The 21,449-nt window shown below is 41.1% G+C and overlaps 1 protein-coding gene and 2 pseudogenes across 1 annotated transcript; 1 reads left to right on the forward strand and 2 right to left on the reverse strand.

Annotated features, from left to right (window-relative positions):
- Positions 1 to 818: 818 nt before the first annotated feature.
- On the forward strand, positions 819 to 3,142 carry SBPASE (sedoheptulose-bisphosphatase). The gene is made up of 8 exons (XM_086487506.1): positions 819 to 1,067; positions 1,157 to 1,273; positions 1,399 to 1,584; positions 1,822 to 1,894; positions 1,985 to 2,206; positions 2,292 to 2,392; positions 2,511 to 2,582; positions 2,714 to 3,142. Exons 1-8 carry the CDS (start codon positions 942 to 944, stop codon positions 2,990 to 2,992), a joined length of 1,176 nt encoding a protein of 391 aa, XP_086343632.1. The 5' UTR covers positions 819 to 941; the 3' UTR covers positions 2,993 to 3,142.
- Positions 3,143 to 11,297: 8,155 nt separating this feature from the next.
- LOC147438198 (protein SLE3 pseudogene) lies at positions 11,298 to 11,564 on the reverse strand (annotated as a pseudogene).
- Positions 11,565 to 11,842: 278 nt separating this feature from the next.
- On the reverse strand, positions 11,843 to 12,490 carry LOC147438199 (protein TIC 20-v, chloroplastic pseudogene; annotated as a pseudogene).
- Between the last annotated feature and the right edge of the window lie 8,959 nt (positions 12,491 to 21,449).

Consider the following 21,449-nt stretch of genomic DNA (forward strand, 5'->3'; position numbering starts at 1 on the left):
TGGCACTTGAAAGACGGTGTTTCGAGATGCTAAATAGTAGTATCGGCATTATGCTAATACCGATGAGATCCTTCTCCATTGTATTCCTCAACATGAGTAGGAGGTTATGCTCACTGAAACACATGACAAGATTGGTGCATGACATTTTATTCAAAAATGCAAGTTTACATCTAAAGATATGTGATCCTTGTGAGAGGTTATGACAAATAGCCAAAAAGGGCAGGATGAGGCACAAACTGAATCTCCCACTTAGTTCATTTGCAAAATGGGGCTATGCAAGTTTGACAAGCAAGTTCATTAATCAATACCAACCCATCTAGTCGAGGTACAATTGAAATTTGACAGATGTCGTTGGGTATTGAACCAGGGTCTATACGCCTCCCACACCCACCTTGACCCAAGGCTCAAGAAAAGGTAGGTTCGCTTTATCCAAAACCTACACAAATCAAAATATGACCGGCTCAAATTTCAAGATTTTTAGTTGAAAAGTTCAACTTTATATAGAATTTTCCTTCTCAAGTCCAAAGGAACTAGTTTGGTTGGTTGAGCACTCGATCGCCATGACTCGGGTCATGGGTTCGAGTGCTACCAAGCGACTTGGGTAGGGCTCACAGACGTTTGTATCACTTCGCACGGCATATGTGCGATTTGCTATAAATAAATAAATTAAAAAATCCTTCTCAAATATGGGTCCCAAGGCTGCCTTAACCCCTAGGTTACTAGGTTACGTTGCGTAATAATCCTCTTGGAATGGGAGGGTGCCACGTGGCGATAGAAATTGCTATCTGCTCCTCTCAATTCTCTTGGCTCAGAAGTGTCACCTTCCCTCTGGTGCTAGCTCACTTCTCCCTAGCCACAGTTGTACACACGCTCGACAGACCGCTCTCGCTGCTTCTACACAAGGTCGAGAGTGAAGAAGGAGAGCGAGAGGAGCTGCAAGAATGGCGGCCGCCTCGTCAGCTAGCACAACAGTCGCCCCCCCCTCGACTTGCACCTCGCGGAATGTTACCTCCCAGCTTGGTAGCCCTGCGTGCTCGCTGCGCATGCTCTCCTCCAGAGCCACCAATGTAAGGCGAAAAAAAACGGTACACACATACACCCCCCTTTAGTTTCTTGATCTTTGCTAATTTGCGTCCATGGGCACTCCTTGATGCAGCTCAGATCATCTTGCACTCTGCTGGGCCAGCGTCTAGAGAGCTCAATTGTCTCCAGGAAAGCCCAATCCACTTCGAGTTCTGTCAATGGCGCTCGCGCTGAGCTTGGAGACACGCTGGTATGTCTTACGGCGTATGCAACGCATCCATTAGTGCGCGCGCGCTCACCAGATGTATAATCAAATCTCAGCTTCTTTCCTTAGTTTAGCTTCACTATCTGATACAAGTTGCAAGGACATTGTAGGAGGAGTTTCTTGCCAAGACCTCAAAGAACAAAGAGCTCTCAAGGTTGATGGTAGCCATGGGCGAGGCCCTCCGCACCATTGCCTTCAAAGTTCGCACAGCTTCATGCGGTGCAACTGCGTGCATCAACACCTTCGGTGATGAGCAGCTGGCTGTGGATCTTCTTGCCAATAAGCTCCTCTTCGAGGTATGCTTAAATCTCAAGATTAAAAGTCAGTAGAAGCTTACTTGAGATTTTGGTACACTTGCTAGATGTGTCTCCATTATGATGCCAATGGCATGTGCTACTTTTTGTGAAAGCATGCGCATATTTCTAGACCTTTCTAGAGGGCACCGCGTATATGTAGAAGTGCTTAACGTGTGCACGGGCGATTTTTGCGTATTTTGGTTTGAGGACTTTACATTTGAGGCCTTGATTACACAGGCTTTGCAGTATTCTCATGTCTGCAAATGGGCTTGCTCTGAGGAGGACCCAACACCCCTTGACATGGGTGGAGGTATGCGACTAGCATTTATTTAAACCTATCAAGAATGGTTGCCTTGCAACTTGGCGAGGGTTCTGATCTTGGGAGCTTTGTGATCTTCAGAGGGTTTTAGCGTCGCCTTCGATCCTTTGGACGGTTCAAGCATTGTTGACACAAACTTTACAGTGGGGACCATATTTGGTGTTTGGCCAGGTGATAAGTTAACAGGCATTACAGGGAGGGACCAGGCTGCAGCTGCCATGGGTATCTACGGACCCCGCACTACGTATGTCCTTGCTTTGGCTGATGTCCCTGGAACTCATGAATTCTTGCTCATGGATGATGGTATGACATGTGTAGTCACCAGTGAGGTCACCCGCTTCCTGCACCACAGCATGTTACCTACTCATGCCTGTTATTCATTTTACAGGAAAGTGGCAACATGTCAAGGAAACCACAGAGATTGGAGAGGGCAAGCTTTTCTCTCCGGGTAACTTGAGAGCGACATTCGACAACCCAGAGTATGAAAAGGTAGGAAGGATGAGGATAAGTGTTTCCAGAGCGCTGCTTGATGCGAGTACTCGAGAGGGGGCATTGGGGCTTTTTAGTTTATCGATGTGTAAGCGCTCATTCTATGCTCTTCTTGCAGCTTATCAACTACTATGTAGGTGAGAAATACACTCTAAGGTACACAGGAGGCATGGTTCCTGATGTAAATCAGGTATTGTCATCCAGAGAAAATGGATTGTTTTCTGCCCATGCATTGAAGCTAGAGGATTTATGACTTAAATACCTGGATGGCAGGTTGTGCTTGTTAGTGTATATGTATGTTAATGTAGTTGTGGTGAGCAGATCCTAGTGAAGGAGAAGGGGATCTTTACAAATGTATCATCGCCAAGCACGAAGGCGAAGCTGCGGCTGTTGTTCGAGGTGGCACCATTGGGGCTCTTAATAGAAAAGGCAGGTGGATACAGCAGTGATGGGAAGCAGAGTGTCCTGGACAAGGTGGTTGTGGGCACTGATGACCGCACACAAGTAGCGTATGGCTCCAAGAATGAGATCATTCGCTTTGAAGAGACTCTATATGGATCATCTCGCCTCTCGTCTGTCCTGAGTGCAGCCAGTGCGTAAGCTAAAGGCATCGATTTTTTTTGTTCTTTCTCAACATGTCTTTCACCTCCTGTGCTGTTGTCCTGTTGCTCCCTACTTGAGAATCTCAAGAAGATTGAGCTTGTAACACTGAGCCTGTAACATTGTATACCTTAAACAAATTTGACTCTCTCTCTCTCTCTCTCTCTCTCTCTCTTTGGAGGAGACATGGGCATTGTGAAAAATCTGGTTTTCCTTGTATGTACTAAGTTAGGTATCTTTTTTAGTTCCAATTGCAAACATGACCCACGACCTCGGTCGCCGTTGAGTGCTCAACCAACCAAGCTAGCTCCTTTGGACCCAAAAAAAAAAAAAGAGGACAAAAAAAAAAAAAGAGTATCTAATCAAAGAGGAGTCATTTTTAAGGCTCTTGCTGGAGATGCGCATATGCTCAACTGATTTAAGTACCTTTACAGGTAATTCAAAAGCTCTTTCCACCATTTAGTGGCCTGCTCAAGGCTATGTCCAGAGGACACTCCCAATTTAAGGAAAGACAATGCCACATAATGAGTGGTTCGATTCTGAGTCAAATGGTGTGTATTCGATCCCGCTCACGATACCTCTATACCTCTTTGGGACCATTGATCCCACCTCGGATGTGGGGTGTCAATCAACCATAAGGATACACTTTGGGCTAGCCCAAAATCATGTTCTTGAATATGAGATAGCTCTTTGATAGGCTTTGCACCAACATGTTGAGAAAGTTGCACTATACTTTTATGCTAAGGTTAGCCAGATACACATCAAAAGTGCCTTGCCGATCCGACAGAGAAGCTTTGCATAGCGTACTCAACTTTATTCAAAAATCACCTAAGAGCCCCTAGTGCAATGTAAAAACTGCACAAAATTCTCTCTCATGCTCTAAAAGCCCTCTACATGGTCACATTGATCTTGCACCATTTTTAATGGGCGGCTTTTATTTGGTAGTGTCTAATTGGCGTCCAACATCACGCACGAATAATGTCAGCCACATTTTTCCATTTAAGGCTTGCGTACTATGAATGCTCTATAAAAACTGGGTTTGCATCGTAGTTTTGCAAGGGTTGGAATGCCTGCGTTCAGCTTGGTTGTGTTGTATGCAGTCAATAGGGCCGCTTTCAACACCTCTTGGGGAGCTTCTAGTCCCCCCTAATACCAAGTGCGGAGCAGGTGGAATGGACATCTAAGTTCCGGGAGCCCCTATGAATTAGTAAAATTAGTGAATTTAAGGTTTACAATTTTTTTCTCTGCCCTTAACATTTCTAAAAGAAAAGGTGGCACAATTTATTCTTTCTTTACTTATTGAGTTCACTTTAGTTTCCCTTGTTGTAGTCCATCTGAGGAGCACCAAAAGAGTAGTTAATTTTCATTGGTTAGCCTTCCAAGAGCAATGTTAATATTCACAAAAAAGTGTGTATTAAGGGCATTTCTGAAATTTAGGATCTCCTAAATTTGCTGAAGAGCGCGTGCGAGAGCGTGTGTGTGTGTGCAGCAATGGAGAAGAGAGGAGACACAGGTTTGGGTGGATTCCAAACACAATAGTGTTAGGGTGATGAGTCCTTATTCTTTTATGTAGAATGAATGGTAAGTGTTAGTTCCCAGTAGTCTTCGACCGCCCAACACTTAAGCGCAGCACATTGGGGTTTACCACTCCAACAACCTCCCACTTAAAGGACAATGTGTCTTTAAGATGGGGTTACAATATATATATATACATACAATACAGGTAAACAATGACCATGATTATCTACCCAATGCCCATGAGTGCCCGACAATGTGCAAACCTCTATGAAGGTAAGCCCTTTGTGATCAAATCAGTGGTGTGAACCTTGGCAAGCTGCAATCGCTTGTCCTCTAAGTACCTCATGAATGAAGTGATACAATACAAGTAGACAATGACCATGATCATCTACCCAATGCCCATGAGTGCCCGACAATGTGCAAACCTCTATGAAGGTAAGCCCTTTGTGACCAAATCAGCACGATTCTCAGTGGTGTGAACCTTGGCAAGCTGCAATCGCTTGTCCTCTAAGTACCTCACGAATGAAGTGATACTTCACATCCACATGCTTTGTCTTTGCATGAAACACTGGATTCTTTGGCAATTGTATAGCACTATGGCTATCACAATGTAACACAGGCATCTCAACATTGATTCCCAAGTCTCCCACCAACCGACCAAGCCATATAGCTTCCTTGCAAGCTTCTGAAGTTGCAACATATTCAGCTTGTGTAATAGACAAGGTAACACAATCTTGCAAACGAGATCGCCATGAAACTGCACCTCCAGTGAATTCAAAAACATAGCCTGAAGTGGACCTTCTCTTGTCCAAGTCTCCTGCATAATCTGCATCCGCTCCGTGTAACCAATTACACATGCTTCCTTTCGTCCAAAGCAAATACACATGTCTTTTGTACCATTCAAATATCGCATAACCCCTTTCACTGCCTCCCAATGTTTCTTGCCTGGATTTGACATATATCTGTTAACAACTCCCACTGCAAAAGCAATATTAGGACGTGTAGCAATCATAGCATACATCAAACTCCCAATTGCAGATGAATAGGGAAGGCACTTGTGCCATTTCAGCCTTTTCCTCTTTAGACTTAGGGCAATCATTTTTAGAAAGTTTCACATATGGAGGCAATGGAGTACTCAATGCCTTCCCCTTCTCCATATTGAAACGCTCGAGCACTTTAGCAATGTACTCAAATTGAGAAAAATATACCAATTTTTTGCATTTGTCTCGCTTAATGCGCATGCCAAGGATATGGCTTGCTTCACCATGTCTTTCATTTCAAAGTTTGCATGTAACTCTGACTTCAAGGCTAAAATCTCATCCATGTATTTTCCGGCAATTAACATATCATCCACATAAAGGACCAAAATCAGCAAACTACCATCTTTAGCTCGCTTAGTGTAGAGGCAATGGTCCATATCGCTACGTTTGTAGCCTTGAGAGAGCATGAACGAGTAGAATTTACGATACCACTCCCTTGATAACTGTTTTAGACCATAAAGAGTCTTTTCTAACTGACACACCAAGTCTTCATTGCCCTTCTCAACAAAACCTTATGGCTACTGCATATAAACTTCTTCTTGAAGATCACCATGCAAGAACGTCGTCTTGACATCCATCGGGTCAAGTTCCATGTCGTCTTTAGCAACCAATGCAAGTACACACCGCAGAGTAGTCATCTTGATAACCGGAGAAAAGATCTCATCAAAGTCAATACTGTGCTGCTGCTTAAATCCTTTAGCAACAAGTCGTGCCTTGTACTTGGGTTTATTATCATGAGGTGTATTTTTTTGCTTGTACATCCATTTGCATGGTAATTCCCTTTTACCTTTAGGCAACCGAACCAACTTCCAAGTTTGATTCTTATGCAACGAGTCCATTTCTGATTGCATAGCTTTCTCCCACTTTGCCTTGTCATCCATTGACATGGCTTCCTTATAGTAGGAAGGCTTTCCACAATCTGTCAACATAATGTAGTCCAACGAGGGAGTAAATCTATCAGGAGGCCTTGAAACTCTTGTAGAACTTCTAATAACTACTTGTTGTTTGACATTAGGCACTTCAGCCCTATTGTGGACAATTCCATCTTCTTGGAAGATAACTCTCCTGACCTCCACCGTATGCACAGGCTTCTTATGCATATTTTCTTCATTGAAGTATACGTCATTACTGCGAACTATCTTTTTAGCTTCAGGATCCCATAACCGAACTTCCATCTCGCCAGGATTGCCATAGCCAAGAAATATGCATTTCTTTGACTTAGGAGCCAACTTGCTTCTAAACTCCTTCGGAACCTGGCAATACGCTTCACAGCCAAAGACTCTAAGATGCTTGTAAGAAAGTGGCTTCCCAGAACAAAGCTCTTCAGGTACTTTCTCATCTAAAGCCTTGTTAGGAGATCTATTAATAAGATGGATAGCAGTTGCTAACGCTTTCATCCAAAATCCATTAGGAAACTCTGCATTAGACAACATGCTATGTAACTTCTCTTGTATGGTATGGTTCATCCTCTCAGCAACACCATTTTGTGGAGGGTTATATGGAGCAGTCAACTCTCTTATGATGCCTTTGGAATCACAAAAATTCTGAAAGGCTTTAGTGACATACTCACCACCATTGTCTAACCTCAAGCACTTTACTTTCTTGCCAGACTGATTCTCCACTAATGCCACAAAATCCTGAAATTTTGAAAGAACTTCATCCTTCTTCCTGAGAGGATATACCCACACTTTCCTTGAGAAGTCATCAATGAATGTAACAAAGTACAATGAACCTTCCATGGATATGTTAGGATAGGTCCATAGACATCACTATGCACTAACTCTAATGGCTCACTTTTTCGAGTGCTTTCTCTTTTGTGTAGTGACTGTGTTTGTTTACCATAAAGACAATTAGTCACAAACTGAAAAGTATAAGAAATTGAAGCCAGGCACATAACCAAAATGAGATAAGATTTTCATTCCCTTTTGAGACATATGTCCTAACCGACAATGCCACAAAGAAACACTTGGCTGCTCGATTACACAAATTACATGGTTTTTAACATTGGATACATGTAGCATGTACAAAGTCCCAGACTTTGAACCATGTGCTACCACTAAAGAACTTTTGGTGATCTTCCATGAACTATCACCAAATGTGCAGTAATATCCTACGTCATCCAATTGTCATGTACTAATCAAGCTTTTGGTAAGCTTCGGCACATGTCTCACATTCTTGAGCATGAATGAAGAACCATTCTGAAATTTCAGTTGCACATCGTGGACACCAACTATGTCGCAAGCAAAATCATTGCAAGAAGAACACGACCTTTACGGGCTGCATCATATGTACTGAACCATTCTCTGTGAGGAGTCACATGGAACGATGCACCTGAGTCAATAACCCAATTCTGTAAAGCATAGTCATCATTGGCAACCAAAAATGTTGAATCCATGACAGATGTGAGATAAATATCTCCATCACAATCTTCAACAAAAACATTGTTGATCTCTTCAATCTTTATACTGCTTTCCTTAGTCTTGCCTTCTTCCGACTTCTTGTCTTTACCTTTCTCTTGTTTCCACTTTCGACAATCTTTCTTCATATGACCCTTTTTGTGACAATGATAGCACTCAATGTCTTTTCGGCCACGTGATTTGCTACGAGATTTTCCTCTCTGATTCTGCTTGCCCTTTTCTTGTGATCGACCACAAACAATGAGAGCATTGCTAGTACCACGAGAAGTATCAAGATTCTTCTTGCTAACCTCTTTAGTAAGCAAACTGCCCTCAACATCAGTACATGTTAAACCATCAGGAGGTGTTGAGTTACTTATGGCTGTGCGAAAAGTATCCCAACTTTCAGGTAGCATAACTAACAAGAATATTGCTTTGACCGAATTGTCAAAATTGACTCCCTGCGTAGAAAGCTGACTGAAAATTGTGTTGAACTCATTGAGATGGTTGCACATGGGTGTGCCCTCATCCATCTTCAAATCAACTAACTTTTTCAGCCAATAAACCTGTGATGCTGCACTTTGCTTCTCATACAGGTCACATAACTTCTTCCACAGCTCATAACTAGTCTTTTCCATGTTCACATTGACGTACACATTCTTTGACAAAGTCAGCATGATGGTGGACCTGGCAAGCTCATCCAACTCCTGCCAATCATACTCATCCATATCCTCAGGCTTTACCCCTTTCATCTTTATCAGCCGGATCTACTTCTTCTGTACTAAGACATTGTACATTTGTTCCTTCCAAAATGGGAAGTTAGTGCCATCTAACTTCTCAATGTTGAACAAAGAGTACTCCGACGATGAAGCCATTACTCGACAAGGAACAAAAGTGATAGATCCGCTTCACTAAAGAAGATGATAGAAAACCTGAAAATTTTTGGTAGAGTCTCCCCTGCAAAACTGGCTTATGAACCCAAAACAAATGTGTACAATAACTGAAATGCAGATCAAAGTGACTAAACCGGCAAGATAAAATCTCAAAGAACTGTCACTGTCAATGTCTCCAACTCTAGAAGAGTGTCTCTGACCAACTGAACACTGTCAAAGGCATACGCATAAAGATGACAGCAATGCCAACAATGGCGGGTCAGCAGATGTACACCAATACTACACTAATCGCATAAACATACATCCTATGTCGATGCCGAAACTATGGGGATGTCGAGGGCTCGCTCCAAAACCTGTATCACCGAAAGGATCTCCACATTTGAGAATCCCCCAGCTCAATAAAACCTTACCATGACCTTCAACAATAGGCTTTGCATATTTCCATCACAATACATAAACCGCATAAGATCTTACATCAACCACAGAAACCCTTCTCTGCAATCGATGCGGCGGTTTGTTTGATATAACAGACCCTCAAGACCTTACATCAAATATGCATGTGAGAGACATTGCAGAAAGAGTCTGCAGTAGAAACCTGTAAGCAGAAGAACCGACGAGGGTAGACCACCCTGCTGTCTGAACAGAGTATCTCTCAAACTGTGCAAAATTTGTAGAAACTTCCTTCTGCAAAGTTGTAGAACTCGTGAAAACGACTGGGGATCGCAAGAATGGACTTGAAATAAGCTGTGTTTAGAAGTCAAAATAGATCTGTAAAAAGCTGCAGCTTCTACTTCACGACCTACAGGCAGTCTGAGTGACGTATCTCAAAATTGGTGAAGATTTTCAAAAAACTTTCTTCTGTAAAGTTGAAGAGGACAAAACATCATTAAGGAATGGTGGAAATTGGTTTGAATGAAGACGTTTGGTAGGCAAAAACGTGTTGTAGTTTTTGTTGCTTCTCCATTTGGAGGAATCTCTAAAGCTCAAGCAAGATTTTCCGTGCAATCCCTAAAACGAGCGAGATAGGGCAAGGCACATATACAAAAAAAAAAACCCAAACATGATATCTTAGGTGACTTCAAGCACAACAACAAAAAATTAATTCAAGATTGCAACTATTTTTAATGGTAAATCAACCACAAACTTTTTATCGACAAAACCCTTTGAACAAGGTTTGGGTAGAGTGTTTCCTTTGATGGGCTAGAACACTTGGAACCATTACAATGGCATGTTGATATTCCTCTCCTTGGAAATTTTTGCCCTCAAATATTGGAAGCTCATTGCAATTTGCTACCGCCATTGACCCTTGTTGGATATAAATCTCATATTCATACCTCCTTACACACAGGACCTCATAGAGCTTGTTAACAATTTGGGTGTTTATTATACATTAAGAATCACATATGACACATTGGTGTATGTATACCATGGTTGCAATATGTCATAGTTCCATTGCTTCCATAAAAAGGGTGATGAAAAACTATCCCCAATTTCAGTCCCCCCGAACGAAGGATTAAACCATGAGCTTTACACTAAAAAGGTAAGGCTTTTGCCACTGAAACAAATCTCGTGAATACTAAGGAGAGTTTCGGAGGTCTTCACTTCTTCTTCTTCTCCTCTCTCTCACTCTACCTCAAGTTATTATGGGTTGATGTACGATACCATACTATGCATTTTTAAGTTACTCTAGAGAAAACTGTGGGAACTTGAAAATAATTCTATTATTGAAATGAGGTCATTCTTTTGAGAACTCCACATCATGGTATATATTAAAGTTTGGGTCAAACCATCCTACCATCGAGGGAGTGGGAAAGTTAGTGGTGCTGCCAAAGATGGTGGTGACAAAGGTGTCAAGGGAGGTGTTAATGGTGGGGGACTATAAGTAGTGCTTTGATAAAAGAGTATGAAAGGTGGATAAAGTTATGAACACTTTTCTTAGGACAACTTCTCCCCATGCAAGTTCTCTTTCACCCAACCATTTTGATAAACAAAAGAGACCTAGGTTTAGTATATTTCCATCTATAAATTATGCCGAAGCACGTACAGATCACAAAGAGAGAGAGAGAGAGAGATGTCAAAAAAAGAACGATGGAGACTGACTTAGCTCTCTGTCTCTCTTTTTTTTTGGAAAGCAAACTAAAAGATTTGCAAAGCTAAATAGCAGATGGTAGTTTTAATGACAAAAGCAAGAGCTTTAGGTTTACAGAAGCTAATCCACAGCCAAAAAACTAGTGCTAGTAGAAGACTAAGATTGCAATTCCCACCGAGCACAACAAAAAGATACAATATGTGCACTAATTAAGCTAATCTGCAGCCGAAAAACTACTGCTAGTAGTAGACTAATTAAACTAATCTGCAGCCGAAAAACTACTGCTACTGGTAGACTAAGATCGTAATTCCCATCGAGCACAGCAAAAAGATACAATATGCACTGATGACATAACTGGGGACATTTTTTCTATTGAGTCCTATATTTTTTACTCATCGAATGGCACTGCCTTCTCCTCAGCTACCTCACCGCCAGACTGCTCCAGGTTGGAGAGCCCACCCTTCTTTCCCATTTCGTGGTATCCTTCTGTCCCCATTTGCTCTTTTTGTGTCTGCCCTCCCTGCTGCTCCCTTCCGCAAGGCGCTCCTTTGCTTCTAAGGTCTTGCCTCCAGTGCCTCCAGGAACGACCATCTCTCTAGCGCGGGCCTTCTGGTCAAGCTTCTCGCGAGATTCCATTGGCTTCGACGGTGTGGTTTCTCTTGAAAAAAACACAGCACAAAATGGTGAGCAGGTTGCTAGCAAAGATTATAACGCTAACTTCCTCAAGCAAGTAGTATTGGCTTATCTCTCTCTCTCTCTCTCTCTCTCTCTCTCTCTCTCTCTCTCTCTCTCTCTCTCTCTCTTTTGAAAGAAACTGGATATACTACACTTGCAAATACTATATTTTCTAGTTTAAGTTGTTACATAATGTGTTACACAATTTCTTGTAAGCTTACATGAAAGAATGGTGCACCTCACATGACCTGAGCATCTGCAGCATCTGCAACAAGAGGAAGGCGTGGAGTCTTTCAAGACCCACTTTCAAGAAGGAAGTAGGCAACCAGATAAAATAAAACAGTATTGTAAAACACCACCAGAATCTCCAAGCCAACACTGCTCTGTGGATGATAAATGCCTTCTATAAGGCTCGGGAGAATGAGAAGTATATCCAACATGACAGCTTGCATGGTCTTGTAGCGTACATATCGATTGAAGTTTGGATTCCGGAACACCAGGAAATAGAGGCCAAAGAAAACTGCAACACTTGCAAAAGGGGTGCTGGAGTAAACACGCAGGAGCGGGTAGAGAGGTCTAAAGGCTACTTGGGCTTGGGGGAACTGTGTGAGAAAATACCGTCCATATTGTACATCATCCAGGCAAGGGAGAAGGTACGCAAAAGCAAAAACAATCCTTTCTATTGTAGTTATGCCATCCCCACGTCGCCCTTCTGCATGCACTGTCAGACGCAAAGGCCTGCTCTTGCTACCCCTATGAGAAGCGGAGCTTAATTTCCTTCTTGACTGCTGTCAGAAAGTTCACTGGAGGGAAGATAGCAAGGGAGTGATGGACGAGGATGCTGAGGACGCCCTCACCATGCCCTCACAGTGCACAATGTACGCCATCGCTTGTCTCTCTCTCTCTCTCTCTCTCTCTCTCTCTCTCTCTCTCTCTCTCTCTCTCTCTCTCTCTCTCTCTCTCTCTCTCTCTCTCTCTCTCTCTCTCCCCCTCTCTCACAGTTTTTTTAAAAAAAACTGTGAGAAAGAGCGCGCGCCGGCGTGCGCTCTTTCAGATAGTTTTTTTTAAAAAAACTGTGAGAGGTTGGGTTCAGAGGAGGCGGAGGTAGGGTGAGGGGACGAGGCGTGTGTCCTCTTTCTGTGGCAGACACCCATTGGGCAAAAGAAAACGTACGATCTCCAGACTTACCAGAGTTTGAGCAAGGCCCCCCTTCCCTTGGCCTTCTCTCTAGAATTACCACATGAGGGACTCACCTCAAATTTCCCCATGTTTTTCGTCAGGCGTATGTGTGTGTGTATTTAAGGTGTATCTTCTTGACGTAGGACTCCCTCTATATCCTATTATCCGGAGGATTTTGAGGCAGGTGGCATACGCCAAATCGTCTCCGAAGTCGAAACCGCCCTTCTCTTTGGCTATTGCAGTTGCTTTCAGAGGCGGTGGGCGATGGCTCCACAGGCTTTTAAGCCACAACTCTCTCTCTCTCTCTCTCTCTCTCTCTCTCTCTCTCTCTCTCTTCTCTCTCTCTCTCTCTCTCTCTCTCTCTCTCTCTCTCTCTCTCTCTCTCTCTTCTCTCTCTCTCTCTCTCTCTCTCTCTCTCTCTCTCTCTCTCTCTCTCTCTCTCAGCTTGCCTGCGTCGACTTCTGGCCAAGGTAGGTCGCGAAATAGTCCCCCAACCAAAAACTTAGCAAGTTGGACTCGAACTCTTGCTGCTTCACACACGCATCTTCCAATCAACTGCGCTAACAACATAGGAGGCTTCATAGTGCCGCGTGGCATAGTGCAGCACATTAATAAAAAAATATAACCAAGGCCCCCAAAAACCTGCCTGGCTACGCTGTTGTTAATGATTGTGTGTCATTGACCCCACGCTATTTCTCGTGCGAGCGTGCTATAGTAGATGACTCTATGCCCTTCCTTTTGTCAGTCTTGTCCTTTGTCTTTGCAGCAGGCATCTCTAGGGATTTGTGTCGTACTTTTTTTTTCCAAAATTTGTTGGGACATACTGACATTTTTTAAATTGAAAAGGGTACGATATTAAGCTGAGACAGATTTTTCCCAAGCACCTAAGAATCAATGGAAAAAAGGAGAGCATTGAAAATCTACAAATAAAATTTAGGCTTTTTTGAGGGTTTAACACTTTAATCTGCCAAATCTAGCCGGTTTCCTTCAAGGCGACCCTCAAAACTAACCGAGAATTTTTATTTTTTGTGCTTTAAAAATACACTAAAGACCAATTTTCTATGGCATTTTTGTTGAAAATCGATCGCTAATTAATGTGCCCGTGATAGTGATATTGTTTCTCATTTTTTAGAGAGAGAGAGATCTAAGCATCTTCTCTCACTTAGCGTCATTCTTTCTGGTGGACGGACATGATCAATTGCAAAACAATGCGTTGTCAATACGATGCAGCTCTTTCCCTCATCTAGATAATAAGATTTCCATGCAACCTTATCTTGAGTAGACACAAGCTAAAAAATGATTGCATTTCGCCGCAAAAAAAATGTATGCAAAGTCACTACAACGACTTCTCCTCTTGTTGAAACTATTGTTCCAGATGTGAAGAAGGCCCTAATACTACCTTTTAGAGTAGGGCATGGCTTTTATCTTCATAGATTGGAGCAGAATTTGCCTCTTATAATTGGTGGTGACATGAATATTCCAGATGAGCAAGGATGTAAAGCATATTCCAATTATAATGTGCTTGTTTATTGAGTGGTGAATGTTATGGCCTTCCTGATATTTGACATCTGCCATACTTTTTCAAACAATGATTCACAATAGAAAGGAGTAGCATCTTCAATCTTTTGGGAAAGAAGCTCTTCATATGAAGACTCACGCCCCTAAGCTTTGAGGTTGTCACATTGTACGGTAAAAAGATCCTAATTATTTTATTTATTTACAACTAATTTTTTCCCCAGTTATGACGATGCCTTTCTAGAAAATTTTAGGCATAGAACTCTATAAATTTTGGTTGTTATTTTTGTAAATTGATTAAAAAAGTCCTATATTGGTCAATTAAGGAAAAACATGATTTTATTGTAACAAAAGAAGTCTTTCATAATTAATGGTTTTTGCCGGCAATGTGTCGTGTAAGAAGGGTGTCTTTGAATGAAGATCACAGTCTTGTAGTATAGATAGGGCAAGACGACATCGAAAATATGATTGATGTATAAATGAACTAATGAGGTGCAATAAATTGCTATCAAATTGATGCGTCTAAGATGAGGAAGGATTCACATGCTCTCAAGTATAAATGAGAATCAAGAACCAACATACTAGACACAGGAGCACTACAAATGACCTTACAAAAAGAAACTTACGATGACTTGAGCATTAAGTACAAGGCTAGACTTCTTATTAGTCTGTTAATCTTACTTTATGCTAAAAACATGTGAAGCCCAAGCGAGCCTGAGAGAGAAGATAATTTCAAATATTGTGTTTATTTTCTTAAAAGTAAACTTTGATCTTTTGGAATTTAGGAGGTAGTCTATCCATTGATAAACCTTTTTGTTGTGGTGCATGAATATATAACAAACAATAAGTATTATGTTGACGATAAAATTTACTATATCGTGTACAAACAGTTGCTCGAGTTTGTCCTTGCTCGGAAAAAATCGCTCGGTGCATGGTAGCACTCCTCCGTTTGCCTCCCCGATGAGCTCCAATGGTGCTCCCAATCCCTGAGCTCCGATATCAGTTGAAGAGCGCGTGCGAGTGTGTGTGTGTGTGTGTGTGTGTGTGTGTGTGTGTGTGTGTGTGTGTGTGTGTGTGTGTGTGTGTGTGTGTGTGTGTGTGTGTGTGTGTGCAGCAATGGAGAAGAGAGGAGACACAGGTTTGGGTGGACTCCAAACAATAGTGTTAGGGTTATGAGTCCTTATTCTTTTATGTAGAATGAATGGTCAGTGTTAGTTCCCAATAGTCTCCGGCCGCCCAACACTTAGGCACGGCACATTGGGATTTACCACCCCAACATTTGCTTGGTCAATATCAAATTTGCTAAATAGAAACTATGATATCGACGCATATATTGAATGTGATATATATAAATGTTGCGTAACCAACGCCTATACCAACACATATACCGACACTAATATGAATACACACCTACAAATTTTTTTGAGCAAAGAGGGCTCGCAGCTGGTGCTGCATGTACTGCAACACCAATACCAGCCCTCTCTGCTCAAAAAAAAGAGTGCAAAAGCAATTGCACTGCACCTGTATTTCGCCTGAAAATTGAGCAGATGTGAGTACATTACCATAACAAGATTTTGGAACTATAACCACCATGACAAGATTCACAAACCATAATCATAACAAGACTCATAAACACTAACAATAACCATCATAAATATCACAAGCCATAATCATAACAAAACTCACAAACGCTAACCATAACCTTGAGCAGATTCCAAAACCATAACCATAACCTTAAGCAGATTCTAAAACCATATTTATAACCATAACTACAGTCTCAAACCATAACCATAACATTAAGCGGATTTCAAAACTATAACCAATAATCAAATTCTCAAACCTTAACCATAACCTTAAGAGAATTTCAAAACCATAACTAGCTAAACATCAACATATCTCAATGAAAATATATACATAGAACATACTCATCTAGGTAAGGCCTCCTACTTGACAGTTTCTTACTCATCCTGAAGCTGACAGAGAAGAGCTGATAGTCCATGTTTGAATCCATATTTCTCTTCTCTATGTATTGAAGGACGCTCCATGGCAAGCTCTTGCAATATAAACACTTAACCATAATATAAACATTAGAAAAACATATGTATATATGTCTTTCAAATAGCGTATGGCACTTCTAAACTCATGTCGAAGAGTCTCGTAGCCTTCACTCCCAATATAAGAAGATCCTACGGACTCTAGGCATGCTATAGCTGCATCTCGCTGCTCTTGACGCTCCTACGTCTCTAGCGTGATCCCTGTCCACTCCTCTGCACCCAACCATGTTGACTTTTATCTCGCACATGTGATCAACGATGTGACATCCTCGTAATAGCCACACCCAAGATCCAGTCATTGGAGATTGGATCGTATCCATCTATTGACGTGGGTGCGACATAAGTACATACCCATGTCTACATGACAATGCATATAGATCGAGGACAAACCCTACTACTGTAACACTCTAACCTAAAACTCCTAACGTCTTGAAACAACCAAATTGCAAAGAATTAAAACCTAAGGAGCTAGCCCTAAGCAGCCAAACACAACCAGCCCAAAGCTCCTTCACAAGGCCAACTTTGAGCATGCAAAGCAAGCGTTGATAACCCTAAGTAGGTAACCCTAAGTGGACTAAACAACCTAATCGCTTATCCTAAGCAAAATTACTAAAATGACTAAACTAATGCGACAATTTAACCGATTTAGAGGGGCCAAATAAAAATCCCTAAACCCTAAGTGACTAGCCCTAAACGGCCTGAAATAGACAAATTGTGAAGAACTAGAACTTAAGCAGCTAACCCTAGGCGGTCTGAAACAGCACATTTGCTTATCCTAAGCAGCTAACCCTAAGTGGATTGAAACAGCTGAATCGCTTACCCTAAGCGGCTAGCCCTAAGCGGATTACTACAATGGCTAAACTAATGCGACACTGAACCAATTTAGAGCAGCCAAAAAACCCTAAATTGGCTACCTCTAAGCGGCTTGAAACAACCAAATAGTGAAGAACCAAAATCTAAGCAACTAGTCCTATAAGTGGCTAAACATGTCCAGTCATAAGTGCTTCACAAGGCCAGCTCTGTGCAGCCGACAAAGAAAACGTCGTTTTACCTAAGAAGCTAATCCTAAGCGGACTAAAACACCCCAGTTGCTTACACTAAGCGACTAGCCCTAAGTGCATTATTGAAATGGATAAACTAATGTAATAGTAAGACGATTTAGAGTAGTCAAATCAAAAGCTGCTAACCCTAAGCAGCCTAAAACGGCCAAATTATGAAGAACTAGAATCTAAGTGGCTAGGGCTAGGCGACTAACCTTAACCGAACAGAAATAGTCCAACTGCTTATCCTAAGTGACTAACCCTAAGCGGATTACTGAAATGGCTAAACTAGCACTAGACTGATTTAGAGTGGCCAAATCAAAAGCCTCTAATCCTAAGTGGCCTAAAATAGCCAAATTGCAAAGAACTAGAACCTAAGTGGCTAGACCTAAGCAGCTAACCCTACACGGGACCGAAACTGTCCAACCACTTATCCTAAGCCGACTAAAATAGCCCACTCACTAGCCCTAAGCGAATAACCCTAAGCGGATTACTGAAATGGCTAAACTAATTCAATATTAAGCCGCGACCAAATCAAAAGTTGCTAACCCTAAGCGGCTAGCGGTAAGCAGCTTGAAACAAAAAAATTGCAAAGAACTAAAACCTAAGTGGGCTAGCTCTAAGCGACCAAACACTACAGTCCAAAATGACCGAACTGAAGATCCTGAAGATCTCCTAAATCGGTTTAGAGCGTCTTTATACGACCAGCCCTAAGTGCCTTTACAAGGCCAACTACAAGCGATCCGCAAAGCAAATGCCACTTTACCCTAAGTGATATACGTAGTGCCAACTACTATTGGCTAAACTAAAAGCCGCTTTACCCTAAGCTATCTAATACGGACTACCAATTATTAGCAGCCAAACCAAAAGCCGCTAACCCTAATAATCTAACCTAAATGTATTAAGACGACCAAACCCTAATAATCAACCTAAACCTAACACTATAACCTAAATCTAAACCTACATCTCTAACCATAATAACTTAATTTAAACGTATTAAGACGGCTTAACTTAGGAAGGTGATCAAATATAATTAAACCATAACGCTAAGATTTAGCTAAAACGTTTCAAGACTAATATGCACAACACTGGCAACATGTCACAATTTAAAAGTATAGCATAAATTTTAAATAAAATTACATAAAACAAAAAAATGAATTATAAATTAATCTAAACCAAAATAACTCACTATTTTTTACTGTGTTTTAATTATCATATTTTATTATGTTTGTTTATGAATGATAATATTTAATCAAAATTTAAAAATAGTAAATTTAATATATATATTTTTATTTTTTATTTTTTAATTTAAAAATTGTGTGTGTGTGTGCGTAGTGTTTTTTATTATGTGTAAATTTATGTGCATGTGTGCTATTATGTGTGTGTATGTGGTTGTATGCAAGAGAAGCAAAGGATAAGGCACTCACATGTAGCATTTGTGAGCACAAAACATTAGAGAGAATGCCGCCAAATCTACACATACACACACACACACACACACACTATGTCACACACAAAAAAACAAGAAAATCCACCATCAATTTGTAAAAAAATCTTACCTTCTTGTTTTCGGGAAGTGTATGAGTGGATATCCCAAGCCCAACAAGCCCCACAGCAGCAGATCTGAAGCCAGTGAGCAAGAGGATATCAAGAGAGAGTTCAAAAAATGGGGCAAAAACGCAAAAGAGAACCCATGGTTTTGTTTTTGCAGGTGGCATCAGTACAAATGTCGGTATGGGCGTCGATATCAGTGCAGGTATGCGCGTCTGTATTGATGTCAGTATCGACGTCGAAATTCAAAAAAAATATTTTATTTTAAATTGGGTCTCCGCCCAGTTTTAGCAATGCACCTTATGACATGATCATAAACAATACTTATGCATCGTAGAAACCATGATTAGAAGCCAGCCTGAATCTGCTAGCATCGAGAATGCCAAATGAACTCTAGCACGTACATGATCCTCAGTGCAAATGTCCCAGTGAGGTAGACTAGAACTCTAGCACGTACATGATCCTCAGTGCAAATGTCCCAGTGAGGAGCCTACTAGGGACCCAACAAAGGGGAGATCCAAGAAAATAAAATCAGCAGCCCATGGAACGGCTCTCCCCCCGTGAGTATATAGTATATCCTCTAAACCGTGAAAGATGCACATGTACAGGGATCCATGTGGGATTGTGGACTCTTGCCTGAAGTCTGCAGTAATTGCAATGTAGTCCCCCATTATGGCCATGAACTGTGTGTCAATGGTACTAGAGATGTTATGTAATGGAGACTCCACAAGATTTAAAAAAAGAGATAGTCTTCCTAGCCATGACCGTGCCAGAAGACACTGGAGCATCACAATGAGATAAAATAAGCCATGTATGAAGCATATTTTAGGAAAGCATTAACAAACTTTCATAAGTCATTGTGTCTACCTCCTTCTCTACGGTCGTGTCCAGAAATGTTTCCTTGTCCTTGTGAGAGTTATGTGCATCTTAAACAAAACATTTCAAATCAAAATACTACTAGCTTATGATTGTTTGGTATGCCCAAGCGTGAAACATACCTCCATGTCTCTCCTCTTGTCGCTGGTGGATTTTGCATCACATCATCCCTCAACATCATCTCATGTAGCTCTCTTTCACGACCAAGAACAGTAACTTTTTCCATATCTATCCACCATGGAGAATTGTCAATCTCCCATGGGCTCAATGTGCACATACTAGAGAGGTACATGCATGTGTCTTGAGCAGCCATCTGAGTCCACTGTCTTGCCAAAAAGGGCATGGCAGGTAATACATTCTTAGGTACCAAAAACATAAAGAATTTAGAATGAACAACAAAAAAGCTACATGAAGCTAATCACACAGACATAACAAATGAATAAAATTGAAATTAATAAATTGTTCACCTGAAAGTCAAACATTGTGCTGCCATTCATAATGTATCTACCTTCTTCAATGCCCGCTTCTCCACATCCTTCATCTTTGATCCAAGAGACACTTCAGTTGGAAACAAAAAAAAGGCCTAGCTTCAAATTTTATCTCCTCAAAATAGAATGTAAGGGTAGAGTCATGTGGCAAAGGCATACCTCCACCGTGAACATTTATAAGATCTGACACAATCTAAAATGACCTTTCAAAGACTCGTGCCAAAAAACCCTCTCTGCAAATCCACCAACAATCCCAAAAGAGTGAGAGAAACAATAAGACACCACAACATATTCAAGATTAATTATCCAAGATACTCTTACATGTGAAAGATGTGATCTCCTTTCTTAAGACCATATGCTTGTTTTGAACAGGGGCATCTTGGAGCTCTATTAAGTTCAACTTCTCCAATGTAGCCCATCTATCATTACCCCATTTTAGAGACATAGCCCTTGCCAGCCAATCCGTCCCAAGGTTGGGATCCACAATGTTAAGTAATTGCGATATAAGTATGAAAATGACAATTACTCTGATTATGTATTGTACCATTTTCCACAAACAAAGAATAGATGAAAACAAATAAAGTACCTTCCCAATACGATCTTGATATTTGTGTGCAATCTCTTGATGAATTCTCTTCTCTTCTTTTTGAAGTCTTAGTCTGACAAACCATGCTTCACATTCGACATTCTCTTCTCTTTCTCTTTTGTCATTTGAATCTAAAATCCAAAATAAGCTTAATTATATTATTAATCACGCATGCTAATGTCAAAGAAAAGCATGTAGTTTGATACAAACATCATAGACCCATATGCCAAGGTAACGTCGAGTGAGCAGATACCAAGGTTCGCAACCTTTGACATACTTTTTTCGTACGACGGCAATAAGATTTTGATCCTTTTCAGTAAACCCTTTAAGTACATCACATGATCCATCACACAAATGTGTGGTATTAACAATCTCATCACGAAGATGAGTGGCAAGGAGAGCATGAGTATTCATGTTGCATTAATATGTTATGTTAGCATTCAAACATACAATAACTTAAATATTTAAATATTAGAAAAGCTTGCACAATCAAAACAATTACAAGTTCATTCTTTGCAAACTGCTTAGAAATGCAATCTCAAGCACTTTGGTATGAT

This window comes from Adiantum capillus-veneris, chromosome 17 (assembly GCF_014529385.1).
Source record: "Adiantum capillus-veneris isolate H3 chromosome 17, ASM1452938v2, whole genome shotgun sequence".
In the NCBI taxonomy this organism is placed as follows: domain Eukaryota; kingdom Viridiplantae; phylum Streptophyta; class Polypodiopsida; order Polypodiales; family Pteridaceae; genus Adiantum; species Adiantum capillus-veneris.

Coding starts and splice junctions, on each gene's coding strand:
- SBPASE (XM_086487506.1), top strand. CDS start 942: ATGGCGGCCGCCTCGTCAGCTAGCACAACAGTCGCCCCCCCCTCGACT. Junction 2,207..2,291: donor ATTCTTGCTCATGGATGATG/GTATGACATGTG, acceptor TTCATTTTACAG/GAAAGTGGCAACATGTCAAG. Junction 2,393..2,510: donor ACAACCCAGAGTATGAAAAG/GTAGGAAGGATG, acceptor CTCTTCTTGCAG/CTTATCAACTACTATGTAGG.